Raw genomic sequence first — 21,643 nt, forward strand, 5'->3', positions numbered from 1 at the left:
TATTCATAGTTTTGATTGGTTACGTGCAACCCTATTGACAAATAGCAAATTAGTATCAGAAATGAGATAAGAAAAGATGAAAACTGGCCACTTATGTCAAACCTGCATTCCTCAGTCTAGAAATCAAGTATCAGACGAACTACACCTTAACACTCTTAATACGATTAACCGTCTGGAAAAAAACTGCACCTATAATCTTTTTCATTAACCTGTTAACTGTGGAATTTAGTTTCAAAAATCTCCCGTCTTGCGCTCAATAAAATCAAAAAATTAAGTGTGTATTCGTCAAACGCAGGACGAATGCACCTAGGCTATATTTTGATGAGAAATCAAAGCAAAATAGAGAATTACACGTTTATGTGAAAAAATAAAAAATTTATCGTTGAAAGAATTAGAATCACTTGTATACTCAGTCAAACGCAATCCATTGGTTAACTTTAGCTAAACTCGTTTAATAGATTTTATTAAAAATTGTGTTTTATAAAAGCAAGAAAAGTATTCAATGAATTGAAAATATCTCCGATTCAAGACTTACTAAGTAACCAAAAAGAGAAGATAAACAAAATAATGATAATGCGTTGTTAAAACAAAAGTGACAGATCACCGCACCTGATTGACCAATTATTAAAGCCTCCATACAAGTTGAAACATTCGGCGAAGCATCACTATAAGCAATTGGTTTGAGCTTTTTTCACTTTTTGTTTGAGTGCAACATGCATCATGAAACCTTGAAAGACTCGAACCCATCACTTGCAGCGATCTGAGCATCGCTGTAAGCAATGTGTTTGAGCTGTTTTCACTTTTTGTTCGAATGCAACATGTATCATGAAACCTTGAAAGACTCGAACCTGTCACTTGCAGCGTTGCTTGCAATATGTTTATAGCGTAGCTGCGATAGCCGCATTGTTTCAGTCACTTAACCCTTTGCACTTCAGACTCGACTGTAGGGACATGGAAATTTTGTCTCGTCAATCTGCAGGCTACAAAATCATTTATAACACACCCATCTCCCAATCTAGCGAACTAATCCAGACACTATCCATCTAGGCAGATAACGTTTCTATCCAAACAAACAGCAGTTCCATTGCTCTTCAACCTGCACACAGCAGAAAAAGCTTTTCCGAGTCTAAACGTTAAAGGTCTCTCATAAACGCATATGCAGGTATCGGCACAAGTGATGGGTTTAACACGTCGACTGCCACGGTGGTCACCGGCGACCGGAGCTTCCAAATTGCTTGAAAACAATTGCAATAAAAAAATTGATATTGAATCAGAATATTTAGTAGCATCAGAACCTAGATAATAGTGTAATATGAACACTGTAATACCAAAACATTAATAATTATATTTAACACTACTTTCCTCTATTATAAAGGAATAAATCTTACTATAACAAAACCCTCGAAATTCTCGTGGCAGTCAATGCGTTAAGTGTTTCAAGTAAAACCGTTGGGTTGATATGGAAGCTGGAGGAGGTTCGAAAAGATTAGTACAGTAAGTACAGATTAGTTATAGTAAACCCGTACCTTATACACGGGGACGAGTGTATTTTCTTTCTTTCTTTTTAAATCAGGTGGAGCCTGATTGGTCGTTACCTGAAATTAGAAGAAAGAGAATTGTCTCGAGTATGTTCCGTAAAATTCTGAAACAGAGTATAAAAGATATTAGATAATTGTGAGAGGTTAAGTTGACACACCATGCACGAAGCGAGAAGTAGCAGGACAATGTTCAAAAACCTACATGCGTGAAACGCAGGGACGAGTGTTAGTATGTTTACGGACGGTGTATATACAAATAAAAATATAAAACCAGTAAAGGACTGAGTAGGACTTTTAGGTGTCGGTAGCCTTCTGGCAGAGTAAGAAAGGCGTCGTAAAGGTTTCATGATACATGTTGCATACGAATAGAAAATGAAAAAAGCTCAAACCCATCGCTGCAAGTTTCAACAAGTATAGCAACCTTAACACTTAGCTAACCGAATGAGGAGACCACCCACTCCTGCCTGAACAACGCATTGCCATTTGTTTTGTTTATTTTTTCTGAAGTCTTCCAAGGATTCACGATACACATTGCATACGAACAAAAAGTAAAAAAGCTCAAACCCATCGCTGTAAGTTTCAATGAGTATAGCAGCCTTAACCATTTGCGGACGAAGGTTGTTCAGAGCACGCAAAACCTTTTGCGGATTCTGTTAAATTAGATATTGAATGCTTAAATAGTAGAGAACAAGGAAACTATATTCCGATTTCTTACTATTCAAGTAGTTGAATCATTTGTTTGCAACTTGTTACTTCAAACATGAACGTTTCATCTTGGCAAAATGTCGACGTTCGTCTAAGGGTTAATACTTAGCTAACGGAATAGAGACCTCTTGCTTCTACCTGAACAACGCATTGCCATTTGTTTTGTTTTTCTTCGAAGTCTTCCAAGGATTCATGATCACGAACGGAAAGTGAAAAAAGCTCACACCCATCGCTAGCAGCGATGCTTGCATCGCCGCAAGTTCGAACGTGTATGTGGGCCTTTACAATTTCTTCCCTTCCAAGCTTTTCTTTGGACCTTTCCTTCTCGCGGCTTCACGCGTTTGCGTGGAACGCTCCTCGACTTCTCCCATGGAGGAGGACGAATGGAGAGCTGGCACGCGGCACTCGTGCAGCGGCCCCACGAATTTTCCAGCAGTAGGAACCGAGGTGTCCTCGGCGAGATACTTCTAAAATTATACTTTGGTCGTACGTATCGCGTACTTACACGCCTCCGAGTCAGCCTCGAATAACGCTCGCGCTTGATCGGCCGCGCTACGTTTTCCCGACTGTACCGGACGGACCCGTGGCGACTCGTTGCACCCGCGATTATACAGAGTGTCCCGGAATAAACAGGGAATATATTTTAGGAGTGGCGTCAGCGTATCTGAAGAAGGAGAAATGAAATGAGTTCATATAACGAGGGCGGTTTTAATCCTCATCCAGTGTTGGGGAATAATTAATTGGATCGACCATTAACGACTATGTGATGAAATTTTTATTGAAATTGCAATTAACCCAGAAATTATTTGAATTATTACTTGTGTTTTTGTTATTAGTTGTAGATAATTGGTTATTGTATTTTGGCAAGTAATAATGGTTAACTATTAACTGTACTTTGATTATTAATAATGGTTAATTGTTAATTGTATTTTAGCAATTAATAATGGTTAATCGTCTTTTGACAGTTAATAATGGTTAATTGTTAATTGTAATTGTGATTGAACTTTGCAGCTAACTTTAATGCTGCATATTTTTGAAAATATATATAAACCGTTTATACTTAAGTTATATACAATTATTTATTGGTTCTTTTGTATAACAATTAGCATTTAATACAAGACATTCTTCGAATATTTCATCAAGGATTTCGCACGTAGATTAACAATTATATTCTCGCAGATTAATTGAAATTGGCAAATGAAATCAATCATGATTGAATTTTATTGTAATTCGTCCAAACAATGAAGTTTCTTTAATAGATCGATCGGTTGCAATAGATGTTGTTTGTTTGTTGCCCAACACTTTCCTCATCCGACTGTTACTTTCGCAACTTAATAAGTACTTGTGACAAATTAAAGTAATTTGATATCTGTTTTATAGGAATATATATTCATAGAGCAAATTGCTCGCGTTCCAAAATGAAAGGATGCATGTGCTACACTACCCCTTTATACTGGGGTGGTTCATAACGATATGGGTCTAATCCCTATTAATTTAAGTTCTTTAAAAAAGAAGATTTTGTAGAATATTTTTGGATTAATTAAGGACTAATATTACAATTACTAAATATTAATAATTAATAATTATTAAATATTAATAACATTGTAATATTAGTATTTCATTAATCTAACAACATTTTACACAAGTTTTATTTCAAGAACTTAGAAATAGTAATTTCTATTTTTAATATTATTATTCTAAGCTGCTTATCTATTGCAGCGTGAGCTATGTAAATACAAGTGTGTGATTCCACACCTTCAATCTAAAAGAAATCAATGTAAGGGTTCACAAAATTCACTTTCACCTTGAAAAAAAAAAGATAAAAATCTTTTTATTGTTATATCATATTCTACTAGTTAGGAAAGTGAACAGTTGAAAAGGAACCATGAATACAAAATGATTGGTTTTTTGAAAATTCCCATAAAAGTTCGCATAAGAAAGAGAAGGATCGCAATATCCAGTGTCCTTTTTTATTACACGATGGGTCACCGGACTTGACGCCATAGGTCTTCGTCCTTTGGCAAAACGTGAACGACATTGTTTATCGATCGGTCGTCCATTCAGTCATGGAGAAATTGCGTCACGTTTTGTCATTTTACACCGTAGCAGAACGCAGTCGTTGTACTCGCTACCTTGACTAATCGATACTCGTGTATATACGATTCTTTATTGTTTGGACGTGTAAAAATCACATTTAAAATATTTTCTGTTTATTTTTTGGACGCCCTGTAGATTACTCGGAGAAATGCATCCGAGGAGACTGAAACTGGTAGAGAAATGATTTTTGTGAAAGGGTAGGAGGAATATGTTTTTTGGAATTTTGACAGTGTAATTGACTTGAAACAGTAGCGGTCTAACTCTTTTTTCTGAGTTGTCGGGAAAAAAGTCTTTGTGAAATATTTCTGGATTAATGAAAGAATATTACAGTTACATGTATTGATAGTTAATAATTATTAAAACTATTAGTAGCATTGTCAATTGGAATATTGTGAATTAAAACATTGCAACATTACTAATATCAATAATTAATGATGATGAATATTATTATTAGCATTGTCAATTGGAATATTGTGAATTAAAACATTTCAACATTACTAATATCAATAATTAATGATGATGAATATTATTATTAACATTGTCAATTGGAATATTGTGAATTAGAACATTGCAACATTACTGATATAAACAATTAATAGTAATCAATATTATTAACAGTATTGTAATATTACTACTTAATTAAACCAAAAGTATTGCACTAGACGTGTTTCCTTTTCGAGAACTTAAAAACAGAAAGTAGACCGTTATTATTTTTAACCACTCATATTTTTAATTGCAGCAGGGAATCTTCTTTTCTTTAAAAATTTCGCATACTTCACTGACATTACGTCGGCCATTTTAATAAGACGCTATTTTTAACATGAGGCTCCAGAGTTTCATAAAAATTGAACAATTTTAAATGTATGAAATAAGATGATTATTAAAATAAAATTGTCATATAGCTATCAATATTTAAGTTCTTGCGAAAAAATGTTCTTTTCTCAAATTAATTAAAAAGAAATGGAACTAATGAAATAACTCTGTGAAATAGGGCTGAACCGGTACCATGAATTGCAGCATTCAATGATAAATGCAAGTTGCACTCAGGCATAATGAAATTTTTTCGACTTATATGCTGTTATCGATTTCCAAGCTGTGTAGTGACACTTCTGTCAACGTTGTGGCCTCATTTCATTCTTTCAGCAGTTCTTTGTGCCGAATACTTACTGCGTTTGAGCTTTCTTCTTTTAGACGTTCGGGTAACACTCAATCATCAGGCGTTGTCTCTGGCATCTGATAAGCTTAATTGATAACTTCAAGGCATTGTTTATCTTTTATTGCCATTAATAATATGGTTGCTCCATCGTTGATCACATGTGACGTACCCGCAGCAATATTTAAAATAGAGACTCTATTGTGAGGCATAGGAATATAAATAAACTATATAGTCTGTTATAATATAATATAATTAATATTATAATATTAAATATAACGCAATGCATCAATACATCATTGTTTAGTATAATATATGATATGATTATATTATACAGTATATAATATTATTTATATTAAATATAAATTGCATTTAGATTCTCGAGTAACATTATTCTTTCATTACTTTTCAACATTTTTAAAAGTACCTTTTTCTAATGTACGTTTGTCCAAAGCTTCGTAAATTGATCTTATCGAATCAAGTATATAATAGAGTTTTTAAGTCTCATAATTTTATATTTCTACACTCGATCAATAGTTTTTGTTCTTTAGTAATTGATCCTTAAATTGAATTGACCTTTCTTCTAGATCCATCTATAATTGAAGACGTTCAGCTTTAGTACCATTTATTGCCTAAATCTCTCTATATTATTGCCTCTGTAACGTCTATACGTCTCTGTGTTTTTATTAATACCTTTATTAATTTGTCTCTTTTTGCCATTACACATTATCTTTTATCAATCTTTATCTACTATTTTATTTCATTCGTACGTTCATTTATCCTTGTATATTCTATTTTTACTTGGAATACAGAAAATACTACATCTATAGGGTGAGTCGTTAGATAGTACCACTTTAATTTACTTCTAAACTATTTATTTTATAAAAAATGTTTGAAACAAAAGTTACACGATATCAGACGGTGAGTCAAGTGTAATAGTTAGTTTTTTTTATATATAGGAGTTTCGTCAATATGTAAAGGTGACCTTGAGTTTACCTATAATGTGTCATATTTGATTTTGCCATTTAAAAGGAAATTAAATTTTGGCTTAAGGCATATGCGATTAAATATTAATATTTATCGAGATACTGTTATAAACAATATTTATAATCACGGTAAATTCGCGTATCGAATAGACATGAGCTGCATGACTTTTTCATTCACATAAATTCCATCACTTTACCTCAAGAAACATCTCAATGCTCATTAATTTTTCATCACATGTACCCTTATAATTTTTTAAGCAGAATTCAGTTCTCCTTCGAACAGCAGAATCAAATATTTAAGTATCATAAACTAAAAATACAAGGTCACCTTCATATCTTGATAAAAAAACCATATATAAAAAGATTAATTATTACATTTTACCCATCACTTATTTCTTCTAATATCTTTTTATAATTAATTACTTATTCTTTGAATAATTCTTTTTAATAATTCTTCCAACAGTTTCCTAACAGCCCCCTCTGAATAAATTCTGAGCAAACCATTTTTTAATAGAATATATAGTTCAGAAGTAAATTTAGGTGGGGTCGTTAAATGACTCACCCTGTATAAATAAATAATGATTTTCGTTCACTTGACCGCCATCAAACCGCCCCAACCTCGTCCCAAGCAACTCCTGAATGAAACATTCACCGAGCCTTGCACTTTCGACCGAGCACACGATCATTGTTAAAATCGATTTCCCCCGAGCCATTCAGATGCACGGTAATCCCTTAAGCGCTTCGCAACGTCTCGAGCATTCGACGGTGCTCCGCGAAGTAATACTACACTTCATCCCGAGACGCGCGTGACAGCCAACGGTGTAACATTACGCCTCGTTGTGAACTCGTCTCTTTCTTTTGACCTGATACGTTTCTGAGAGAGAAACAGAGAGAGAGTTAACCCTTGCACTACCAAGGGGAGATACCTCGAACTCACCATGTCATATTTTCTGTCTTTATTTCCTTATCACTGCGGGTAACATTTTCAGAGAATTAAAGTTAAAAATTCTTTAAAAATTGGTAGATAAAATTCTGAGAAAATTAACCCTTTGCACTCGAGAGGCGACTCTCAGTCACTATTTAATTCGATATACCAAAATTCTAAAGTATTCCATAAAATATTAAGTTTCGCGTAATCTATAAATATGTTAAAAATTGAATTAATAATTTTGTTTCTTAATGTGTGTTCTCTCGTTCAGTTCGTTTCAAAGAATGTCATCTATAACTCATTGGAAGATCTTGAATATTTCTAGTGAAAGACTTCCGAATGCAAAGGGTTGAATTGAAATATTAACAAAGTTCCGAAAAAATTAACGGATAAAATTTAAAAATAATGAAATATTAAAATGTTCTTCGAAAAGTAACGAGTAAAATTATGAAAAAATTAAGTTAAAAAATTCTTTAAGAATTAACTGGTAAAATTTTGAAAAAATTAAATTTAAAAATTCAGAGGAGTATAAAGCAGTAACCTGTAAGAAACGCCAGTCATCGTCAGAAGACGATTAGCATAACGATTATATCAAAGCGCAAAATATTCGAAATGTATTCAGCAGAATTATATACACGGTGCACCACCTAATTTGAGCACCTCAATTATATCTCGCCAATCTTTTACGATGGAAGGAAAAAAGTATTTATTTCGAAGGGATAAATGTAACTGATAGGCAAATAAAATTGTCTGAAGGTCATTTTTCTCAAAATTTCAAAACGCCAATAATCGTCTTCTTACAGTTATTTTATCATTTTTATCGAGTTCGTAATCTTTATAAATTTGTTATACTCAAGGTCGTATGAAGGTCATGGTAATGTAGGTCGTTGAATTGGTCTCAAGGTCGGTTATCTCTTATCAAGATAACAGAAACATGTACACCCATCTAAAACATCTTCGATGACCATGAAAGTTCAAAAAATATGTCCTTGAGAAAATTGTTTCATCTACTTCCTCATTCGTCCTTTTGAGCCAAATATTTATTTCCTTCGACATTTCTTTTTTTGTCATAAATAATAAGTGTGATAGTTAAAATGCTCAAGTTAAGTGAGACACCTTATATACAATTCTTTTCGAACAAAATGTGCATTGATATAAGCGTTATCATCACTATCTTCTGATGATGGCTACCGTCTCTTGCAGGTTACTGTTTCTTACTTGTTTGAATTTTTAAATTTCATTTTTTCAGAATTGTTCATCTGTTAATTTTTAAAGAACTTCTTAATCTAATATTTAAGGTGCTGAAGTTAAATAGGACACCCTGTATATCGTAAAGGTATGAAAGGTTTTATCCACAGCAAAAATGCTAAGTAAACGTTAAGTCATCATTTAGTGAATTAAATTTAGTAAATAAAACTAAGTATTTCGTAAAGGTGAATACAAAATGGTCCCACCCCTTTTAGCAATTCGCATTTTAACTCGTTAACTGTGAAATTTAGTTTTAAAAGTTTCGCCAATGTTTTTTTATAAAATATAATGATAAGTACATACATCAAACGTCAGGCAAATGTACCTATAATATATTTTAATAATTATTTAAATATTCATTTTAAAAAAATTGATGAGCCGTTTATTTTAATAGTTACTTAACTCTATTTTTTAAAAAATCAAGGCAATGGTTATAATAGTTACAATTTTACATTGTCTTTTTATTTTCAAATGATTCTTTTATGAAGATAAGGTAATTTCAAAATAAACGGCTGAAATAATTCATTATTGAAAAAATTAGTATTGTTTGAGATTTTAATATAACGCGTATATATGTCAAATGTAGTTAACTTTAATTAATTCTCAGAAAATGGATGAAAATTTTGTCTCATAATACAACCCCCATTTCACGTAAGTTTTAAACAGAAATTCTACATTAAACGTAAAGCACATTATTAACTGCGCGCATTAACATTATTTATGTGTACATTACATGATTGCATAAATGAATTCCTAAATAGGCAAATGCATACAAATACAACAGTAAATTACCACTGAATAACATACACTTTGTAGTACGAAGGTTGACCCTTTTAATTCAAAAGTTTTTTCGCTAAATATATTTATAATCTAATTTTTTTCCTATATTAGATACATAATCACAAAACAGAATATAGAACTATTTTATTTCGATACGTAAAATCTAATTACATTATATAAAATTTGATATTGAATATCAACTTCCATCATTTTGCTATGTCAAACCAAATGGTAGTTCTGAGTTGAGTGTAAAAGGTAAACGTTAAACGGTACTCAAAGGCATACAAATCGAATTACTGTTACTCGTTCAGTTAAACGATAATTTTTTTAAAACTTTCCGTATTTATACTTAATGTTACATAAAACGATGACATTCAGCACGATAAACGTGCACAGATTGATAACGCAACTCAATTACATAATTTGATATTATATTTTTTGTATCTCTTTCACTTCATTGTAGTCGATAAGGAGCAAAGATTTTTATAAGAAATATGAAACAATGTATTAACTGTATATTTTGTACTCTTGTTATTGTCTAAAAGATTATTAGAAAATAGTAGATAATGTCACACTTTCCCAATCTCGAAAGAAGGCAGAATATAAAAAAATAAAAAAAATGTTTATGCTGATTTAACCAAGAATTAATTATCTTCAAGGTAACGTTCGATTTTTTTAATATCTTCAGTATTTTTAGAAATACTGAAAATTTGTCTTTTTTGGCGAAGATCAAAACCTTGCCTTTAACTGTCCGTGATTTTCTCATTTTGTTAACTAATAAAACAATTTTACTTTATTTTGAAGATAATCTGTTTTTCTTTAACTAGGTATCAAAATTTATTTTTCTATTTCAAACCTTTTTTACATTGAGTGCACATTAATACGGTTTTTCTAGACATGAAGTAAAAAACGTTCTATCATTTTATAATTTTAAACAATAAAAAAAGTATTACTCTTCAGGTAAGACATCTCTTAATCCTTAAAAGGCCGATATTCTTTCAAAAATATAGCGTTCAGTATTCTCCGAGTTGTGTATATAATGTATACTGTACACACAATATAAATATACAGGGTGTTAAAAAAGATGGTTGCAGTATTTATGTGGTAAATCGAACACACTATACCCACAAAGAATTTATTCTAAGGCTCTTTTGAAAGCGTTACTAAAAATAGAATGAAATTTTAACCTTTCAGGGTTATTATATTAGGTCAATCTTAATATTATTATATTAATATATTATATTTTTATTTTTATTATATATTATTACATTAATATAAAATAATGATATTAAGATTACTTAATTTTTTACTTTTATTATGTTACGAATATAATACATATTTTATGGCATTCGATGGACCAACGTGAATAATATAAATTCGACGCTTCACATGTACCTAACCTAATTATAGGCACATAATAAGTAAATACATATACATGGTGTGAAAAAGAATATTGTTAGATTTTTGTATATAAGTAGAATAATTTGTGTCATTTGTTTACTTTGAATCTTGAAATGTTACTAAACACGATTTTCTATTATTTTTTTAAGGATATATATTATCTCCTTAAGTTTTCGACAAAGATATAAAAATGACGATACATAGTATTACTCCCCCCGTTATACAAATTATCAGTGTTTGTCTGTGAAATACTTCAATATTTACTATTTACTAAAATTTGTAGCTGAATTTCCTTTACGTCTTTAAATTTGGTTTAAAAAACGCAAATGATGTTCAACATTTTAAATGGCCCCAATTTATTGATCAAGAAATATATATTATATTAACACATTGTTACCATATCAAATCATATTTTGGAAACTCTTAAGATTTCAATCTATATTTATGTACCAATTATAATGTTATATATATTTATGGGTACTTTTGTATTATACGGACTGCCTTTGTTTTTACGAAATAAAATATTCATAATAAAAGTAATAATAATGACAGTAATAATAGTAATAACATTCATAATAATAATGACAACAGTAATAGTAATAACATTCATAGTAATAATGACAACAGTAATAGTAATAACATTCATAATAATAATGACAATAATAATAATAATACTTAATAGCTCCTTGTTATTAGGTTGTCTCATAAGTTTCTTCAACAAGTTTCTTAAGAAAGAAGGTAACAAATCGAAACAAATTGTACATAATTCTATAACACAGTATAAACATAAAATATCGTGCCTGCATTAAGTATTACCACTAGAACCACGGAGCACTCAAATTGACGTATATAAATTTTACTAGGAGATCTCTAAGAGTACATCTATTGAAATTTCGATTCACTTATGACTTAATTTGCGTATTAGTAAATTATTTTTTTAATCATCGTGAAAGCGGAATTCAAAAATTGGTTCGGACATTTCAGAAATTTGGGTATTTACTTATTATACAGACTGCCTTTGTCTTTAAGAAATAAAATATTAATAATAATAGTAATAACAATGATAGTACTAATAACAAAATATCAATAATGTGTTATAATATTAACACGTTCACTGTCACGAGAATTTCGACCGTTGTGTTATAGTAAATTCCTTTATTATAGAGGAAAGTGGTATTAGAAATAATTATTAATGTTTTGGTATTACAGTACACATATATAACACTATTATCTAACTTCTTGCGTTACTAAATATTTTGATTCAATATCAATTTTCTTATTGTAATTGTTTTCAAGCATTTTGGAAGCTCCGGTCATTGGTGACCACTGGCAGTCAACGTGTTAAAGAAATACTAACCCAGATCTAACCTAAATAACTGACCAGCGCGACGTTCAGTCAGAAAACAAAAGTGATTGTACGTAAGTGTCTGGTATTCTCATTATTGAAAGCAAATCCGAACCGATGGACCTACAATCGCATCAAAGTAGTTAAAAATTTTGCGTTGCCCTGTATGAAGTGATAAGATTGCGGGTATCTACGCGTTTATGATGCAGCCAAATGATAATCGATTATTAAATTCAGAAACTTTATTGTCCACTATAAGTTATAACAGCAAAGAATGAACTCGAAAGATCCGAATGAGAGTTATTCCCAGATCTAAGATGAAATTAACCCATTTATCATACAAATGGGTTGCTCATTTGCTAAATTGATCAACTCCTTCTTTCCGAATTTTTTAAGATTCTATCATTAAAGCGTTTCGTTGGCTCTTAATTTTATATATTTGAAATAAAAATTATAACTGAGTTTGGTACTACAAAACAATAAAAAGTCTTTTGATCATGTAAACATTGCAATAATAATAAAAATTATTTTGAGGATTTAGTATTTTAAACATTTTACATGTTCGATAGATTTAAACTACACTTACAATAATAAAGCAAAATTCATTCTATACTGATTATTTGATTTTGCATTTAGAGGGAAATTTTCAGAATCAATTGTATTAATAATAATATTAATTTAATAAATCAGCAATAATTTAAAGACATGCCTACGGGTTCATATAATTTCTTCAAAAATTCCTAGGACTGGAGAAAAGTAGACAAAAAACCACCCGTCCGTTAAGTATTAATCGATTTGCCCAATGAATCGTTCGAATGAATGGCTCACTTGTCAAATCGATTAACTCGAGTTTTTGCATTTAATATTTTATCGTTAAAACGCTTCATTGGCTCTTGACTTCTCATATTAAAAATAAATTTCCTTATTACTGTGTGTAATACCACGAAATAACAAAAATTCTATTGCCCATAAAAAGCTTGCAGTAATAATAAAAATTACTTCGGGGTTATACTATTTTATACATTTCACATACTCTTTAGATTAAAGCTACACCTGTAATAATCAAGTAAAATACGTTCTATAATGATTATTTAATTTTCTATTTAACACTAAACGTACCACGTCCGGTGAAATGTCCGATACTTCCAAATTAAAAAATGCATCTATAGTTTACCTTTCTGGTTAACAACAAATGAAAATACGTAATCGGTTTCTTATTATTCAAAAGTTATTTTATATATTGTCTCCGTATGAACCCTTTGCGCTCGGGAGGTGACCCTCAGTCACCACTTGTTCTGACGCAGTAAAACTATAAAATTTAATATTTAATGTTCAATTTCGTGTAATGCCTCGATGCGTGAAATATTGGAATAAAATAGTTTTGTTCCTCAATGCACTTTTGACTTCCCTTCGAGTTAGTTTCAAAGAATATCGTCTTTGTCTTGTCAAAAAATGTTAAATATTTCTAGTGAGAAACTTCCTAGTGCAAAGGGTTAAATCAACTATCACCTATATTCCTGTCGCAAAAATATGATCGGCAGCTTAAGTGCCGGTATTTTTAGTATTAAATGGAAATTTTGAAAATTATTATACCTACTGTATCGCTTTCCTCCACTTTTGGTTTTATGGAGTCAACCCTTTGCGGTTCGAAGTGCTCTTGGCCTCTCGCTTTAACCCCTTGCCACATTATTTACTTTTGCTACGAAGCTCGTACCAGATGTTTCTATCAGCAGTTTAGAAGAAACGCAAAGAAATTGTCCATTCCACTTTAAGTACAAATTTACTTTCAAGATAATGTATTGGTAATAGCAAAATAGTATTTTGCTTTGATCCATGCGCATTGAACAACATTCATGTTTATTAAACTAGTCCCGAAATCTTCATCACGAGTCTCACTCGTCATTGTATGGAAAGGGGTTAATGTTCATATCGACATTATTTCATTTGATTACAGCTTAATATGACGCTCTGATTACTTATTCAAGAATAACTAAAAATCACTGAAATGGTACCATTAAATGGTACAATTGTACTACAAATGAACATAGAAAAAATTATTAACACTTGAACTACCCAGCATTTAATACGATTAATATGTAATTCCTATAAAAATTGTAACAATAGATTATTTTCAATTTTTTCAGACATTTATTATAGTAATCAAGAGGAACTATTTATTTTCAAAATCATTTCGAATATTCAGTGCTTTGAAAATATCAATAATTGCTAAACAAAGCAATTGAAACCAGTCATTTTGACTGGTACCGTAGTTCCAGTGTTAAAATAAGTAGACGTTGCAATAAAATCGAATGTCTGACTCGACATAGGACTGTTAACCCCTTGCCCTATGATTCCTTTTTCAGTTCTGTTCGATACGACTACTTTGTCATTAGTAATTTATTGGGAAAAGAGAAAAATTGTATGCATATTCTGTGTCTATTATTGCTCTTAACACTTTGGCTGCCACGGTGGTCACCGATACCGGAACTTCCAAATTGCTGAAGAACAATTACAATAAAACAATTGATCTTAAATAAAAATATTTAATAACATAAGTAGCTAAATCATAATGTAATATGACTGCTGTAATAGTAAATTATTAATAATTATTTTCAATATCATTTGCCTTTGTTATTAACCACTTGCACTGGAAAGGCGTGCCACGCACGTCGAGACGTTTCTATCCCAAAATTCTCAATGATGTCTTTCGCGCATTGATCATTTTGTTGCATTACACATATTAGATTACTTTGAAATGTTTCAGTCTATACAGAATGATTAACCCCTTGTCCTACAACAACGAGTGAGACTCGTGATGAAGAGTTTCAACATGATTCAACAAATATATACATTATTTAGTTAATTCGAATTCAAAGTGAATATTATTCTTCTGTAATCAACCATTATACTTAAAAGAAAATATAGACATAACATATGCTTAGAATTTTTCTCTTCTTCCAATGAATTATTAATGACAAAGTAGCCGTATCGATCAGGGTTGAGAAAGAAATCATAGGCCAAGGGGGTAACAAACAAAACAAGTGTACATATCAGCGTAAAATACGTAAAAACAAAATTCACCGCAGGAGACTTTGCCAAATTTCAGAATTCATTTCCAGCGCAAGTGGTTAAAAAATGAGTATTATTATTCAATACGCTGGAAATTCTCGTGGCAGTCAACGTGTTAAGTATAATAACTGATTACAGATAACGTTTACTTTGAATTCGAATAAATCGAATAATACTCGTGTTTGTTAAGTGATATTGAAAATCTTCACCACGAGCCTGACACGTTGTTAGAAGGCAAGGGGTTAAGGGTTATTCGATTTGGAAAGTAAGCCATTCGGATATGGCAACGTCCTTTCTGAACACCGTGTATATCTCGAACCAGAACAGAACAGCCGTCGTGCGGCCGGTGTATCGATCGCCGCTGGTGGTGTACCGTACAGTTCGTGTCGGGGCTCTTCTTCACGGTCACGACCTCTCCGCAGAGGTCTAGGCGATTGACGAGAAGCGATGAAAATCTAGAGGGCCGCAGGGAAAAGAAACACGAGGATTAGGACGGGAGGCGGACAACACACGCCACCCGATCGGACCTTGAACATTTGGACAGGCTGGGTCGGCAACGTCAGCTGGTTTCAATATGTTGCATCGTTGCATCCTGTGCACTGCCCTGCGGAACACGATAAGCAGAACCCCTACGAGTTCGGACCGCTTCGAAACAAAACCGTTGGGAGATTAGGCTTCCGGTGTTGCCTGGAGATTTGGAATTTCCCGATAACGAATTCTTCTGGCACGTTCGCTACCGGTGTTTAGGTTACGTCTGCGCGACGACCGATGTTTCGTACTCTCTTGCGGTCGGAAACTTTTCGAGGCTTCTTAATTGTAAAGCTGCTTCTATAACATTTTCTCCGATTGTGAAGTTACAGTTTATGATGATACAATTCATATTTCAATTTGCAGTGCTCTAATTTATAGTATTTTAATTTAGAATGGTACGAATTACAATATTTTAATTTATTCTGCCTTAGTTGGTAATATTACTTTTTACAATGTTTCAATTTAGAATGTTTGAGTGGACAATGTTACAATTTACAATGTTACAGTTCATTATGTTTCAATTTGCAGTGTTCTAATTTATAGTATTTTAAGCTAGAATGTCACAAATTACAATATTTTAATTTACCCTGTTTTAATTTGTAATATTACAGTTTACAATGGTATAATTTATAATGTTTCACTTGACATTGTTACAATTTACAATGTTACAGTTTACATTGTTTCAATTTACAGTATTATAATGTACCGTGTTTCAATGTATATTAAACTTTACACATCAATATACAACGTCACAAACTACGATACTTCAAACATTAATTCCTAATGTTAGTAATTATAACATTAGTGTCCAATTAATCCAAGAACATTTCATAAAAACTTTTCTCTCTTGAGAATTCAGAAATAATAATTAGACCACTATTATTCCGAGCCACTCAAATATATGTAGGTCTTCTTAAAGAAAGTCCATCGACTCCCGATAACCGGGTTACAAACGCGAAATTCGGCTGCAGAAATTTCGTACCCTTCGGAAAGAAGAACGTGCATCGGTTATTCATCCAGGTACATACTTATTGATTTATCGGGGGGTGAACGATCAGCGCCGACAACGAACCGAACGTCGAGGCACACGCGTTATTGTTCTGCTGCTTGTCGTACCGTATCCTATATAGCTGTGACTTATGAAATACCCGGGTACCCAAGTTATCGACGAAATACCCAAGTAACATGTGGGCTCATAAAATTTTAACTGCTTTTGTAACTGACTGCAAAATATATAACTAGTAGTACTTGACCCTCCGAGTTTTATTTTCAAATAACTGTTTTATTTTTATTATTCTATACGAAAAAACGAATTATATATATACCGAATATTAGGCTAACATAAGGATGGTACTGGAGTGAAACATATTCGGAGATCGTTTGCATACCCGTGTAAATACCTTTTCGAATACCTGAGTATCCAGCAGGTCGGGTAGTAATAGCACTAGTAGCAGTTATAAGACTGAATGAAGCCTTTGCGGTCCACTGATTTTACTGGAGTGTCAGTAGGCAGGTCCAAGTTAATTTATAGAACGAAATAAGTCAATTTGAATAAATGAAAAAAATATAAAAGTGCAATGAATTACTTTATTTGCTGATGAAAACAAATTATAATTTAAAATTGGTTAACATATGGCATCTTTTAAAACAATTTCCTACGTGAATTGCAATTGCAAGAACCGTTATAAGTATGTCAATGGAATATGTCCAGTGGTACTGGGCAGTGGACCCCAAAGGGTTAACCCCTTGTCCTACAACAATGAGTGAGACTCGTGAAGATTTTCAACATGATTCAACAAATATATATATTACTCAGTTCATTCGAATTCAAAGTAAATATTATTTCTCTGTAATCAACCATTACACTTAAAAGGAAATATAGGCATAATATATGCTTAGAAGTTTTCTCTTTTTGCAATAAATTATTAATGACAAAACAGTCGTATCGATCAGAGTTAAGGAAGAAGTCATAGGCCAAGGGGTTAATATCCTTATACTCGAGTACCCATCAGATTCCCGGGTAAGAGTAGTAGCTCTAATATCCAAATATCCATGAGGTACCCGGATAAAACTGTTAACTCTAATACCCGAATACTTATGAGGTACTCAGTTAAAAATAGCTTTAACCCTTTGCTCTCAAGAGGTGACTCTCAGTCACCACTTGATTTAATTTGCAAAATTATAAAGTCTTATATATCTAGGAGAAAGAGAATTTTTATTTAAGACAGTATAATTGTTTCATCGCGGCTCACAATAAAACAATCAACGAATCGAACAACACGTATACTATTTATACACTCAGATATTCTTGCCTCACTCGCACACTTTCTAGAACATTCTTTCATTACCACGCATTAACACGTTGACTGCCACGAAAAACAGCGTTTTATCACTTGTCCTCTCTATAGCAAAGGTACAAAACACGAATTATTAATTCTTTGATATGAAAATTCTTATATTACCCTATTATCTAGTTATTTACGTCACGGAAGATATATATTCGAGATCAATTATCTTTCAAGTCATAATTATTTTCTTGTAATTTGAAAACTCCGGTCATCGGTGACCGCGTAGCAGTCAAAGTGTTAACTTCACGTATATTTGAAATACTCTAGATCCATAAAAAACGAACATTACTAGATAGAGCAAATCAATTTAATCTAGAATATTCCAATGCTTTGAACATTCATTCAAAACGCGCTCACACATTCATCACTCATCAGTACATCTATTCTCACACTCAAATACATCCATTCCCACATATATAATATTAAGCTTTATATGATGCATCAATATATGGAACATTGAAATAAAATAACTTTCCTTCTTAATTTATATATGTCTTCTCATTAATTAGTCTCAAAGAACATCGTCTGTATCTCATCGGAGGATATTGAATATTTCTAATGAAAAACTTTCAGGTGCAAAGGGTTAATATTCCAGTACCCATGAGATACTCGGACAAAAATATTAGCTCTAATACCCGCGTACGCGAGTACCCATAAGATACCAGGGTACGTTATGAGATAGCCGAGTACCTGTGTAATCGAATATTTCATGAGATCTTACAACTGACTACTAGAACTAGTAATCGACCCGCCAGACTTTTTTCAAATAATTAATCGTTTTGTTTTTATTATATCAAACACAAATATGAATTATACCTTAACACGTTGAGTGCCGCACGATTTTATAAATCAAAATACACAAAATGGAAAGAAGATACTATTAACACTATTCCTACCGACAATTCACGTATACCTATTCCTACCGCGAGCAGTCAAATGACTGGTCTGTAGCACAACTTATATTTTTAATACAGAATGAAGATAATAGTCAATTTGACAGTATACAGATATAGTTTCTTTTATTTAGAAGTATATAATTTACATTTTATTCTTTTACAGCGCATTTTTTACAAATAGGTTTGTCGATTGTACATTTCCTAGACATGTACTTTTTATATTTTAGGCAGATTTTGTTGGTCTTATTGTTTGCGCAACATCTTATTTGGCATGGTTTCCGTTCGGGTGAACCTTTACTTGTATTTGTGATGGGTGTTGCTTGATTTTCTTTGCCTAACTCTAGTTCTTATTGATATTCAATGGCAAGTTCTTCTGCGAATTGAAATAAAAATTCCTGCCTCCCGGCTAAATCTAGGATATAGAAAAATATCTGTAAAGGCCATCTCCGGCATTTAGATTTTACCGATTTTACCGAGGCCGATAGGCGAGCGAGAACTGTAAACACTTGGAAGTACCGTACAGCAGTCCCTGAAAGGCACTTTTTGGCTAAAATCATGCCACAGCTGCATTACCTTTCGTTTGTAACGACTTTATAGTTTCGAAATTGAGTCTTTGAGAGAATACTATTACAAAAAGATATAAATCGTTCTACCGGTCAAATGACCGGTCATGGTGGGTAAGACAGATTACAAATTTTTCTCAGAAAATAAACAATAAAAAAAGGTGTGAATATTAAAAAATGTTTTACACATATATTTTAGGAAAAGTCGTGAAGTATAAAGGCGATTCAATTACGTTGTCTATAGGAAATTCTAATCGAAATTTTAAAAACAGTCATTTGACTGCTCGCGGTAGGAATAGTATTAAATCATTTAATTGAATTGCGTTATTATTAATACATGTTCATCTAGCTGAACACCGCATCAGGTAGCATTGTCTATAATGTAGAAATATCTTCAAATAATCATTGTTTAATCGAGTGAACTATAGTAATTCAATTTGATTGGGGGTTACCGGTGACCCCCATGGCATTCAACGTGTTAATATGCGGGTACCATACGAATGATACTCGAGTAAAATATATTCGGAGGTTTCTTGCATACCTGAATAAATACCTTTCCGAGTATCTGAGTACTCAGCTGGTTAGGTAGTAATAGCTCTAGTAATCAGGTATAAGATCTTACGAGATATTCAGGTACTCGGATACCTCGGTAAAAATACTAACTCTAATATCTTGGAGTTACGGTAACTAATTAGTTATTTGATTGAGTTATTTGATTGTCTAATTGAGCCACTCATAGGACAAATCGATTAACTCTACAAAACAGAAATTAGAAAAAAGAAATGGAACAGTTATATATTGATTTTGAAAATTTCCCTTTAAATGGACAATTAAGTAATCATTCTATGATGTGTTTTACTTTATTATTACAAGTACAGCTTCAATATAACAAATGTGTAAAATGTATAAAATAGTATATCCTTAAAGTAATTTCTATTATTACAGTTTTTACATGTTTACAATTTTTATTATTTCATGGTGCCAAACCCAGTCATAATGTAATTTATTGTACCACATTGTACACCATGGGGGTCACCAGTGACCCTAACCTAATCAAATTACTATAGTTCACTTAATTAAATGAGAATCGTTTGAAAACATTTCTATATTATAACTAATGCTACCTAATGCGCTGAAGTTCAGCTAAATCAACGAGCAATCATAACAATGTAATTCAATCAAATGATTTAACCCTTCACGGACGAATGTCGTCATTCCAAGAAGATGAAATTGTCGTATTTGGAACACTAAGTCACAAACAAATGATTTAATTGGTTAAACAAAAAGAGATCGGTATGTAGCTTCTTCTCAGTATTATTATTTAAGATAGTCGATATATAATTTAGCTTCATCTGCTGAAGGTTTTGTGTATTTCAATGAATCTTCGTCCGCAGAGGGTTAATATTATATTTTTCTCCATTTTGTATATTTTGTTCCTTGAAATCGCACGGCATTCAACGTATTAAATATAAAATTCGAAAACTGGAGTTCATCGATTTGTCTAATGAGCGGCTTAATTTACGCCAGCCAGCTTCCCGAAATTCCTTCTCTCCGAATATGCTCGCGATGTCGCCTCGCAAACGGCAATCGAACGCAAGGCTCGACCGACGTACACGTATTTCCGGCACTTGAAATTTCGCCTGATGACTCACACCACCGGTACAATGACTCACGAATTTGTTCGCGAAAGGGTTTCATATTTGACACGATGGGAAAGTTGAAAATCGAAAGGAAATATTTTATTTCTGGTAATTGTACAGATGGGCGTCATCTATCGATGTTTACACTTAAAGCACTGAGCAGTTAAATCGACTTTCTGAAATTTATCTGTAAAAACTGCAAGAGTATCTATTGAGACTTTAACACGTTGAACACCGCACGATTTCATTGAGCAAATACACAAAATGGAAAAAATGAAATATTAAATTATGAGATTGAATTGTATGATTATTATTGCATTTATTATTGCAGGTGCATTATTTATAATATAGAAATGTTTTCAAGTAATCATCTTTTAATTGAGTGAACTACAGTAATTCGATTTGGTTGAGTGTC

General features: G+C 32.2%; 1 protein-coding gene across 8 annotated transcripts in view; it reads left to right on the forward strand.

Annotated features, from left to right (window-relative positions):
* Positions 1-21,643, forward strand: part of LOC116426014 (uncharacterized) — a 236,726-nt gene that overhangs the window by 159,066 nt on the left and 56,017 nt on the right. For 2 of the 8 annotated variants that reach the window (XM_076364453.1, XM_076364455.1), the window contains exon 12: positions 14,326-14,945. The exons of 5 other annotated variants lie outside the window; for them this stretch is intronic. In XM_076364453.1, the coding sequence (XP_076220568.1) occupies positions 14,326-14,411 (86 nt within the window). In that variant the 3' untranslated portion in view covers positions 14,412-14,945. Of the gene's footprint in view, positions 1-14,325; positions 14,946-15,572; positions 16,273-21,643 lie in introns of those variants that run through there. One more of the 8 variants, XM_076364454.1, reaches the window with a different exon arrangement.

This window comes from Nomia melanderi, chromosome 2, assembly GCF_051020985.1.
Source record: "Nomia melanderi isolate GNS246 chromosome 2, iyNomMela1, whole genome shotgun sequence".
In the NCBI taxonomy this organism is placed as follows: domain Eukaryota; kingdom Metazoa; phylum Arthropoda; class Insecta; order Hymenoptera; family Halictidae; genus Nomia; species Nomia melanderi.